Source organism: Bos grunniens, chromosome 26 (genome assembly GCF_055505025.1).
Source record: "Bos grunniens cultivar Pamir isolate PY7600 chromosome 26, Bosgru_T2T1.0, whole genome shotgun sequence".
Lineage (NCBI taxonomy): Eukaryota > Metazoa > Chordata > Mammalia > Artiodactyla > Bovidae > Bos > Bos grunniens.
In genome coordinates, this window is record NC_141190.1 from 17,664,531 (window position 1) to 17,676,791 (window position 12,261).

General features: G+C 35.8%; 1 protein-coding gene across 2 annotated transcripts in view; it reads right to left on the reverse strand.

Annotated features, from left to right (window-relative positions):
- Window positions 1-6,152: 6,152 nt before the first annotated feature.
- BLNK (B cell linker) overlaps window positions 6,153-12,261 on the reverse strand; it is an 82,611-nt gene continuing 76,502 nt past the window's right edge. For both annotated transcript variants that reach the window (XM_086378931.1, XM_086378930.1), the window contains 4 exons: window positions 11,037-11,113; window positions 10,154-10,237; window positions 8,894-9,049; window positions 6,153-6,541 (listed from right to left, as the gene is read on the reverse strand). In XM_086378931.1, coding sequence (XP_086235057.1) covers window positions 6,422-6,541; window positions 8,894-9,049; window positions 10,154-10,237; window positions 11,037-11,113 — 437 coding nt within the window. In that variant the 3' untranslated portion in view covers window positions 6,153-6,421. The remainder of the gene's footprint in view (window positions 6,542-8,893; window positions 9,050-10,153; window positions 10,238-11,036; window positions 11,114-12,261) is intronic.

Genomic DNA, 12,261 nt, shown 5'->3' on the forward strand with positions numbered 1-12,261 from the left:
GGGTAGTACGTATTACAATTTAACTATGCTGGTAAAAAAAAGAGCCACAGAGAGACGTCCCTGGCTGTCCAGTGATTAAGACTTCGCCTTCCAATGCAGGGGGGATGGGCTTGATCCCTGGTAGAGAAGCTAAAATCCTACATGCCTCAGGGCCAAAAGACCAAAACAGAAGCAATATTGTAACAAATTTAATAAAGACTTTAAAAATGGTCCACATCAAAAAATCTTGAAAAGACACAGAGAGGGTTATGTTGTTCAGTACCGTAATGACAATAAAACTGAAATGTGGCTGTGTTATGGTTAGATTCACCTGTGAATACAGAAGGGAGAGGAGGAACTATCTTGCCACTGTTTGCAGCACTATAAAAATATACTTTAAAAAATTAATGCTAATGTTGAAATACATATTTTTTGCCTTAAGGTTTTAAAAGCTATTTTAATAAACTTCATGCACCAGTTCTGCTGCTGCTGCGCAGCCCACCAGGCTCCCCCGTCCCTGGGATTCTCAAGGCAAGAACACTGGAGAGGGTTGCAATGTCCTTCTCCAATGCATGAAAGTGAAAAGTGAAAGTGAAGTTGCTCTGTTGTGTCTGACTCCCAGCAACCCCATGGACTGCAACCCACCAGGCTCCTCCATCCATAGGAGTTTCCAGGCAAGAGTACTGGAGTGGGTTGCCATTGCCAGTTCCTCTAGTTGGTACCTTTTATGAGTTTGTTTGTTTTTTTAACTTAGGTTATTCTGATGGAAAACCTGCTTGGAGCCTCTATTGCCATAGCAGGAAATCTGAAAATAGAAACCTCTATCCTTCTTTTCTCCTGGCTGAAAGTTAGCTAAAGAAGGTTTTCCAAAACAGTATTCATTAATTCAAAGTTCTTAGTACAACTGGAAGAGTTAGTGTTACTTTTTCAATCCAACTCCTGGGTAAGGAGTTTTTCATTTTTTCCTACTTCTCCATTGAAAAGGGCCTGTTTGTCATTTACTTAAACTAATAGTTTAACTCTTCAGAATTTACTGTCTTACTAAGTATTCAGCACAGATTGAAATGTAATTATTTTTAAGAATTTCATTTTTATTAAGGAGTCACCAAGATACTTCAGTAAAGGATCTTAACAAATAACTTAGGCTTTGTGGGCCATTAGTTTCTGTTATAACTACTTAACTGTTATACTGAAACAGCAATAGACAACATGTGAATGAGTGTGCCTATGTTTTAAAATTAGAATATAATTGCATGTGTTAGTTTCTTCATTTTATTAAAACTTTGTTTAAAAAAATTGTCAGTGGGCTTAATCTGGCCCATCAGATGGTTTTTACAGCCCTTGCTTTCTCTGATAGATGTGTTCTTAGATTGAGATTTTTATTCAAAATAGAAGTTTAAGAGAATTTTTTGTGATGCACACCAACTATACAAAAGGTTCAAAGTTTTGAAACTAAAATGTGTGTCGATATGGTTACCACCATAGATGTATTTGTTCAAAAATGTAGTGAAGGTGATGAAAATAATTAGTAGATAGGTCTTTTGTGTGCTAAGAGTAATGCAATTTATGGAGGGATCAAAAATCAAACAGTTGCTATGAGAATTTATGTTCAGGTTAGATGAGAAATAGATACTGGTTCTTTTAGTGGTTTGAAATCCCTAGTGAGAAAAAGTAATAGAAATTGTTTAAGATGGAGGGAAATGGAGGTGAGCTGAAAATAGAATATAGTATAAATTCTGTGCAGCTCACTTATGATTTTTTCTTGGTAAGTGATTCCTTTTCACATTGACATCTGCTTACTGAGGATTTGTCCCATTTGTGTTGAGGTATTGGCTCTGTTCCTTGCCACAGCCTTTGTTATGAACCTTGTTTTGAGCAAAGTGCCTTGGGGAATCTCATCTGGTGAAGATTACTGAGGGATGTTTGTTAAGAGTGTGGTATTTGCAGAAGAATTTCCCTATAGTGGAGAATTGAAAAATAGGATCAACTTGGTTGATTTTGGTGTTCATTGCTTTAAGTATGCTCCCTTTAATAACTGGAAAATTAAGTAAATATCTTAGAAGAGGTGTTTGATAAAGTCTTTGAATTATTTTTTGATTATTTCTCTAAAATGGTTTCTGTTAATAAATGCCTCTAGTTTAAAAGTCTTTTTTCTTTAAAAAGTGAATATCATAAATTATGATAATGTAAATTTGAATAGGACTTCCCAGGTGGCTCAGTGATAAAAAGAATTTGCCTGCAGTGTAGGAGACATGCATTATATCTCTGGGTCAGGAAGCTTCCCTAGAGGAGATGGCAACCCACACCAGTATTCCTACCTGGGAAATTATGGTTGAGTGAGCCTGGGGGACTACATAAGAATTGGACATGGGTTAGCAACTAAACAACAAACCTGAATAATGTAGGAAGAATGTTAATGTACTTCAGTTTTGAAAATCATGATTTTAGTCAATGCCAAGAATGTACTTATTTAAAAATGCTAATTGCTAGTAGAGACATTTTTAATATGTTAGAAGAAGATTTCTTCCCTAATACTTTAGAGTCCTTCAACCAAAAATGAAGGTTATATTCAGGTTGCAACTCAAATTGCCTCTTTCATTTAAGAAATGTAGGTGCCTGCTGTCATCAATTATTTCACATTACTAATATTGTTACTGTAGGAAAGCAAAATGAAAACTTGGAGAGAGTTTTGCAAATGACTATTTCAATATTTTGAAAATCCAAAAGAGTACACTGAGAAATAGTTAGCTTTGTGAACACTTAACAGTAGTCATTTGGAAGGCAATAAAGGAAGACCCATTTATAATAGCCACAAAATAAAAATCATGTGAATCTGCCAAAAGGAAAACCAAGCTGGGAGAAATACAATGTTTCTGGGTGTAAGATTAAATGTACCACTCTTTGGTAGGTCTCATTTTTCATGCCTGTGCCCCGCAGATGGCTTATATCAAACAGGTGGTGGCAGCTGGGTAGTGGTGCTCATTGCGCCACTCGCAATTCCTGCAATATAAGGGACAGGACAGGACAGCTACAGAAGTGTGTAGCCCCACTTTACCCCACAGCTTGCAGCAGACCTACCTGCTCTGTTTAGATTGGCAGTCATGTGACAGTTTACATCTCTCCCAGGTTTCTGGGGCAGAAGAGCTATTGTATATACATTAACAGCTAGTGAACCTTGGCACATTCTAGTCTCCTTCCATGCCCTCCCCAACCACCAACACAGCTGTTTGACAGGGAGCATTCAATGAAGAGCCAAATTCCCAACACTCCCTCACCCCACAACCTGCTCTATAGCACAGAGGCACAGAGTTTCTATTCAGGGGAAGGATGGAGTGAGCATCAAAGACTTGGTAACACACTGTCTGTTGCAAGGGGCCTGACTTTATCTGGATCAGATTGGAGTAGTTTGTACCTTATAGTATTGAAAACAGTAGAGCAATCATCTAGCAATTATTGAAGGCTAACAATTGCTAGTGATACCAGTAGCTATCAGTGAGAAGCTTAAAGCTGAGAGAGAGAGAAAATCTGGATAAAATTACAGACATCCCTTGTAATCAGAAAGGATGTGTGTGTGCTCGAGTCTGCAACCACATAAGAACAACTCTGGCTGAATGTAGGGCAAAACTTGTAAACTCCCTGAACAGTGAAAGAAATTCCAAGCCATACACAAATCCAATGTAAACGGTGTAAATCTCACTGATTGAGGAGTCTTAAGCACAACCTCTGATCAATCAGAATGTATGTGTGTTAGTCACTCAGTCGTGTCCTACTGTTTGTGATTCCATGAACTAAAAAGCCCACCAGGCTTTTCTGTCCATGAAATTCTCCAGACAAGAATACCGAAGTGGGTAGCTATTTCTTTCTCCAGGGGATCTTCCCAACCCAGGGATCGAACCCAGGTCTCTTGCATTGTAGGTGGATTCTTTACTGTCTAAGCTACCAGGGAAGCCTGATCAATCAATGGCTAATGACTAGATAGTGTCGACTCAGAAGCAATCCCTAGGCAGTCAGACTTAAGGATAAAACTGAGGGGAAAACAAGTTGACATCAGAGGCTGCATATTGTGGGGATAGACTTGAATTAGTTCAGCCAAGTTACTAAAAAGTCCAGAGTAGGGGAGAAGTATCCAGAGATCTGTAATATTATTATAATAACTAAAATTATAAAAACTAAACTGTCTAGTTTTCAACATAAAAGTAGACATTCAAAGAAAGTATGACATACCAGGGAAAAAGGCAATAGAAACTTCATTTGAGGGGTTCCAGATGTAGAGTGAATGTTAAGCAGCTATTATAAATATGTTCAAGACCTAAAGGAAACCAGATTTAAAGTATTTAAGTATTTCTGACAGTGTCCTATCAAGTGGAAAATATCAATAAGATAGAAATTACAAAAAAAGAACGAAATTTTTTTAGTTGAAAAGTACAATGACCAAAGTGAAAAGTTTACTAGAGAGGCTCAACTGTTGATTTGAACTGGCAGAAGAATCAGCAAATCTTCAGATCAATAAGAGATTTTAAATACAAAGCACAGACAGAAAAAAGAATAAAGAAAAGCGGTCACACCACATACACAAAAATTAAAATGGATTATAAACCTAAATATAAGCAAAAACTATAAATCTTGTAGAAGTAAGATTTATGACCATTGTTTAGTCAAAGCCTTCTTAGATATGACACCAAAATCACAAGTGAAAAAATGAGAGAAAAAAGATACCTCAGAGTTTTATTGGAAGACACTGTAAAGTTGATCTGTTTCACCTAGTTTGGATTAATACAGATTTGATTTCAATTTTCATTTTTTAAAAACTTTGCTCTACATAGCTTTATCTCTCCACCCCCAATGCTATTATTGTCATAGATTATAGCTTTATAAATTGTGTGCCCATCAAGGCAGATTTATAATTACTACTTTATGCATTTTTCTTTTAAATTAGAAGGGGAAAAAGTTACAAATAAAAATTACATAGTATTTTTTGTCTTTTATGTTTACCTATGCTGGTGTTTGTATTTACATTTATCAGTTCTGTGTTTTCTTTGTGTAGAATTGCATTACTAAGTAGTATCGTTTAAACTCGAAGGACTTTATTTGGACAGCAGATCTGCTAGCAATGTTTACTTGAAAATGTGCTAACTTCCTTTTTGAAAACTAGTTTTGCTGAATATAGAATCCTTGAGTGGCAATTTTTTCTATGCAGAACTTCGACTATGTCATCTCACTGCCATTTGGCTTCCATGGTTTCTGACAAGAAATCAGCTGTTAATCTTATTGAGATCCCTTCATATGTGAAGAGTCACTTTGCTCTTGCTGCTTTCAGGATTCTCTGTCTTTCAATAGTTTGATTATGATATTCCCGGTTTTTTCCCTTTTTTTTTTTTTTTTACAGTTTATCCTACTTGAAGTTCATGAAGCTTTTTGGGTTGGTAGACCTTTTATTTTTTGTAAATCAGATTGGGGGAGTTTTTATTATTCAAATATTCTTTCTGATGCTTTTTCTTCTCTGCTTCAGAGACTCACGTTTTGAATACACTACTATGCTTGATAGTGTTCCAGAGGTCTCTAAGGCTCTGTTCATTTCTCTGTTTATCTTTCTCTTCCTTAGTATAGACAGTGTTAATTGATTTATCTTTAAGCTCATGGATTCTTTCTTCTGTCTGCTCAGATCTGTTGCTGAGCCCCTCTAGTGAATTTTTCATGTCAGTTATTTTACTTTTCAACTCTATATATAAAGTTATAGAATGAACTTGCAGAAAGTCTGTATCTATATACCTCTCTTGTTGGAATTTATGTTAATCTTGAGCTCAGAAAAAGGGGAAGGGAATGGCAACCAACTCCAGTTTTCTTGCCTGGAGAATTCCACGGACAGACCATGAGGTCGTAGAGAGTCAGACACAGCTGAGCAACCAACGCACACACACACACACAAAGGAACCATTACATCCCCCTTATCTGTACTTACGAATATCATACATTATTATTTTATTTTCTACATATTAAAATTTTAAACAGGACATAATTGTCAAGCACCGACAGTAGACACCCTAGTTACATTAGTGCACCGGGACTATTGTGGTGGCCTAAATTTTTAGCAGCTTTGTTTTATCCAAGAATATCATTTTCTTATTTTGGAAGTAAAGTGTTATCTTCTTACATGACCGAAAATACTTTACGCCTTTTTTTTTTTTTTAAATAGAGACATTTATTTGGAGAATATTGGTAACATATTCTCAGCCTCGCCAGATATTAACAGTTCATCAGTTCAGGCAATAGAACAAGTCCTTGTGAGCTTCTTATAAGGAAATCCACAGCTTCCTCATCTGTTTTATTACTGGATGATTCATAATCCAAAAATATGAACTTTGGGGGCTTTTTCCTTAAAAGTGGAAGTAGGGAAAATATCTGAAGCAATGATGTTGACTTCCTCTTAAAAATGTTTTTCAATTTACGAAACTTTAACTGCATATTTCAGTCTTGTGGAATCTTTTGTGTTATTCTGACTGTCAATAAGAACCAGGGGATTGTGTTGATGATTCTTGATCATTTCAGCAACACTTCCAAAGTACTAGAACAAGAAAACATAGATGAATTATACAGTGGAATTTGGAGAAGGAAATGGCAACCCACTCCAGTGTTCTTGCCTTGAGAATCCCAGGGACGGGGGAGCCTGGTGGGCTGCCAGCTATGGGGTCGCACAGAGTTGGACACGACTGAAGTGACTTAGCAGCAGCACATTGGAGTTTATATTAACCTTGAGCTCTACTCCTCCCGTATTCTCCCACTCTTTCAGGTTAGTCAAAGTTACTATTCCCAGCTGACTACAAAAAAGACTAAATTAACAAAGGCCACAACCTTTGAGGTGTCAGACCCCGGCCAGTCAATAAGATTAAAAACACAACTGACATCCTCAATTAGTGTAACTACTTAGAGAAATTACTTTGTTAAGTTATGCTGTAATATTTTGTTTTTTATTTAGCATCAAGTATAAAACTGTCATACATTGAATTTGTCTATCTTTATAAAACATAGACTGTTATGTTGCATGTCTTAGATACAAGGATTGATGTAATAAATTAATCTTAGAATTTAGTGTCAAGAGAGTTATTTCCCAGATTAATTCATGTTTTGTTTTTGTGTTCTTTTTTTTTAACAAGAAAAACTTTATAAACCCTCATATATCCATTTTTGCTTTAGCTCCTAATAAATTTAGAGCTAAATTAGTGTCTAATTAATAATGGAATTTCATGCGAAGCTCTATTACATACTTATTTTTCTGTATATTAATTTCTATTGTCTATTAGTTTTAATTTAAGGCTATCACAATTTTTTTCTGAAAAGTAATCAATGTTTTAAATGAAGGATATAATAAATGTAACACAGACCATGAAATGATATGCATCAATTATACAAAAGTGCTACAAGCTTGCAATTATCAAATAAAGCCTTTTAGGGTCATTTTTTAAAAAGTGATAATTGTTTTGCAACACTGCTATATAATTTAACAATAATCATCAATTGATTTTCTTTTAGTTTTTCATATAAAGATAAACATCAAGAATTAAAAATGTTTAAAGGCCTCATTAATTATTTGGATAACTTCCAAATATTATACATTAAATAAATATTCAGAATACTCGTCAGTTTTTCAAATGAAACACCAGTTGTTTTCTAGATAACTGGCTGCTGAATACTAGGTCAGGGAGGAGAGGTAAGAGACAGAGGCTTTCAAGTACCTTTAGTCTTTATTTCTTACTTTCTCTTCATTTCCCCCTCCTGTACTTGCCAGTGAATTTTTTATGATACTCATAAAGACATTCATTCTGTTTGTTTGGCACAGCATATTGTTAAACTGAATGCAGTTGGAGGCTAAATTTATGGACTAACAAACCAAGCAATGAAATAGCACAACCTCTTTGCAGTGAATTCCAAATGAAAAAGTGTGTTCTGAACCCAGGAAATATGGGAGAGAGTTGCTACACAAATAAGCACCTCACTCTGTCCTTATATACTCTTCTGAATATTTTTGAGTATTTGTTGCAGTTTGGGGATTGAAATATTTGAAGTAGGGGGTTGAGCTGAGTTGAAATATATGAAGTAAGGAGTGGAGTTGAGGCCTTTTTGTGATAATTTTTGTTATTTAAAATACTTTTAATATCCCATATTTAAGATATAACCTTTACACATATTTCTGATTTAATTGAATAAAGAATTGAGCATAACTTAGTTGCAGTTTCCCCTTAACACTCTTTTTTTCTGTCTACATTAATTCAGTGTATTTGAAATAGTCACACATGGACCAAAAAACAATGTGTTTGATAACTCAAAATCCATGGTCAATAAAATAAAGCAAATATAGCATATCAAAGCAATAAAATACACAATATATATCCACATAATGCTGAAACAGTTGCAAAAAAGTTAATCATGTAGTTATTTTTTCTACCCCAAAATATTCAAACACAAAGACAGACTTTTTAAGATGTCCACATGCTTAATATCATATAACCAAAGTTTTCATGTTTCAATTCAAATTTTCAGTATCTGTGACAAATAATATTTTTATTATAGATAATTTAAGTAAATGTTTTAAAGGACTGTCATATTTCTAGATGCTAGTATAATAATATGTGTTTACTATTATTATATGTGTTTATGTGTTTATCTTAATATCCATAGGCCAGATATCTGGGGAGTAGGGTGACACTCTGGTCTATTCATTCTGGGATAGGGATGAAGATTCTTTAAGCCAAGAAGAATCATTGTTTACCAGAGTTTTCTAGCAGGACAAGGAAGTCCAAAGCCCCTCTAAGAGCTCAAAATTTATCTGAGAGTATTTCAGGACCACTAAAAAGGACAGCTCCTGCATCCACCTTAAAGCCTTTTACAGAAGTATTGGATTAGAAGAGAAATTACTGACCTCTTCACCAGTTTTCTTTCGGCCCAAAGCATATTGTTTTGTTGCTTCAATAAATCGCACAGGTATATTATATACTCTCTTATTAAAAAATACAACTAATGTATATGGCTGTTTGGAATCATGGCCAGAGCTCTTCCGAATAAGAAATGATCCATCCTGTTTATTAAAAGAATAAGATTAGTGTTAACTTGTATTTCCATAGGTTAAAAATCAGCTTATGAAAATACCTATCAGTTCAGTTCAGTCGCTCAGTCGTGTCCGACTCTGCGACCCCATGAATCACAGCACGCCAGGCCTCCCTGCCCATCACCAACTCCCAGAGTTCACTCAGACTCACGTCCATCGAGTCAGTGATGCCATCCAGCCATCTCATCCTCTGTCGTCCCCTTCTCCTCCTGCCCCCAATCCCTCGGTAATTATTTAGGTATATGATTTTTATTATTGATTAGAACTTGTTTTATTTTCTAAGAAAATACTTCAGTAAAATATATACTTATAGAAAACTCTGAATGAGGTCAGTGCTAGCTTTTTGAGGCACTGAAGATACTAAATTTATAGGATCTGGAAATGTGTGAAGAGACACATTAAGGTCAAATCTAAGGGGCACTCTTGAACTAGGAACCATGTTCACAAGTTACCTATGAATAATAAAACATATCAGACAAATTCTATTCAAAAGCACTATAAGAAGAAAGAAGACATTGGGAACCAAAACATTTCAACTGATAGCACATGGAACTCTGCTCAGTGTTATGTGGCAGCCTGGGTGGGAGGGGAGTTTATGAGATAACGGATACATGTATATGTATCCATATATCTATATGTATGGCTGAGTCCCTTCACTGTTCACCTGTAACTATCACAACATTATTTGTTGATCAATTGTACCCCAATACAAAACAAAAAGTTTAAAAAAATGTAACATGGCATTCCAAATTTAATTAAATATCTTTAAAAATATTATAGAATCATAAATTCAAAAATTATGAACAAAAAGTGGACAAAAAACAGCAAAGAAAAATACAATGAGTTGATTAAACTCAGGAAAGAAGTTGAAGAGAAAGCAAAACTATCTCAGAAATGAAGAAGAAATTATAAGGAGGGCATGGCAACCCACTCCAGTATTCTTGCCTGGAGAATCCCCATGGACAGAGGAACCTGGCAGTCCATGGGGTTGCAGAGAGTTGGACAAGCACACATCATCAGGGTGACAACTGTGCCAATATAGGCTGAGGACAGAATATGAGATTTAAAACAGACCTTGTTTGATCTGTATAATGCCTCTTCGGCTGACTTTCGATCACAGGCACCAGCATACCACGGTTTACAGTGAACATCCGCTTCCTGTGAATGAGAAGGCATTGTTAAGCATGAGATGGCACTTCAATGACACTGTAGTTTCTGGGCACTAGAAACAAAGTTTGCATCACCAGAAAGACCTAACTACATTTGGACCAGTAATCTGAAAATGAGTTTTATGCTTTTGCTCAGCCACAAGGATTACATAATTTTCCCATTTGGCCTTAGGGGCTGGACTTAATAATACTTGAACATAAGAACTAAGTCCTGCCAGATTCCTGAACCATTTATTCCTTTCTCCTAAATAAGTTACCATCTCCCTTTCTATTATGATCTTATTGTTGTTGCTATGTGGACTATTCTGTAATTTACAAAGCATGTTTACAAATATTATCTTATTTGATTCTTATAACCAGTTTGAAGGCAAGATAAATATCTGCCATCATCCTTATTTTAAATTTGAGAAAGCTTAGAGACTCGCCCTTTCTCTGTCTTTTTTTAAAACTGCTATTTTTTGTGTTTTAATATCATATGCCTCCACAGATCTATTCTGAGAAAATTACATAGTTTAAATAGAATCTATGTGAGAGGGAGAACAATAAAAACAGCACACTTCTTTGCTAGTTTTGAAGAAGCACCAATGGTTATTTATGGCATCCAGAATACAAATTAGAATAAATAGAGCAACGTCTTAACAATTGGGGGGAAAAAGTGTATTCTGTACCCATCAGCAAATGACAACTCACAAGCCAACTTAAAATAGAATCTGTTCTCAAGTTTCACTTCCAAATCTCTCTTATAAGAAGGCATGCCCTTTCCTGCAGTTTATGAGTTCATTTCATACCTGTTCTGACAAACTAGAGTTAGATGAAAAGCTGGGTAGTGGGCCATCCACGGTTGGGCTTCCCCCTTCTGGAAATCCTGAAAAGGATTTGAAAAGTCAGTGGATCCTGTTATATCTCGATCAGTTACTATGCCTGTATGTCAACACTGTGCTGGGTGCTGCAAGGAGCACACACACACTGACAAATCACACACATGAAAAATCACACACACCAAAAGATCCTTAAGAGTATTGCTTCTCAGAGTGTGGCCTGAGGACCCTGGGGATCCCCAAGATTCTTTCAGGGGATTTGCAAGGTCTTTTCTAAATACATATCTCTGTGAAGCCCAATTTTCTTCGTATACTTCAACCGGTAAAAGACACTGTAACAGGTTAAATGTAGACGCAGATTTGAGAATTTGGCTGTGTCTGTTACTGCAGGCATTTAAGAAATTTTAAAAGTGTAAAGCGATGCCACTTCTCACTAAATCTTTTTTTAAATATAATTTTTTCATAGAAATATGTTACTTATATTAACATGTAATAAGTTTAATATTTTTTAAATGGGTTTAATTTTTAAAATGTCTTTTAATTAATACATTAAATATTACTAGAAAGAAACACATAAACCATAGTTCTTTGGGTCTGCAATGCTTTTAAGAGTGTTAGAATGGTCCTGAGGTCAAAATGATTGAGAATTGCTGCCTTAAGTACAAACTCCATCTAAATGTGGAGACATTAAGTGGAGAAAATACTTGGCTGTATTCATTCATTCAAAAGCTTTGGGAATATACAGCAGTCAACAAAACAGCAAAATATCCCTCCCTCCTCGAGCTTAAACTTTAATGGAATGAGATAGACAATAAAGATATAAGTAAACATACATATAATATTACAGACTCATAGTGCTATGAAGAATAGACAGGGGAGCAGGTGGCAGATAGCTTTGGGCAAGTAGTATGTTTATATAGACAGGTCAGGGAGACTTCACTGAGGTGCACTTGGGTAAGATCTGCAGTTGGAGAGGGAGCAGGCATGTGTATATCTCAAGGAAGGATGTTCCAGGTATAGGAAACAGTGAATGCAAGGGCCTGGCAAATTTGAGGAATAGAGAGGGAGCCACTGTGCCTGGAGTGCAGTGAGAAAAGGGGACAAGAATAAGGAATGAAGTCAGACAGGAGGTGGGGAAGGAGCAAGGTTTGTGGGGCTCCTGGGACACTTAACATGACTTGAGCTTTAACGAGCA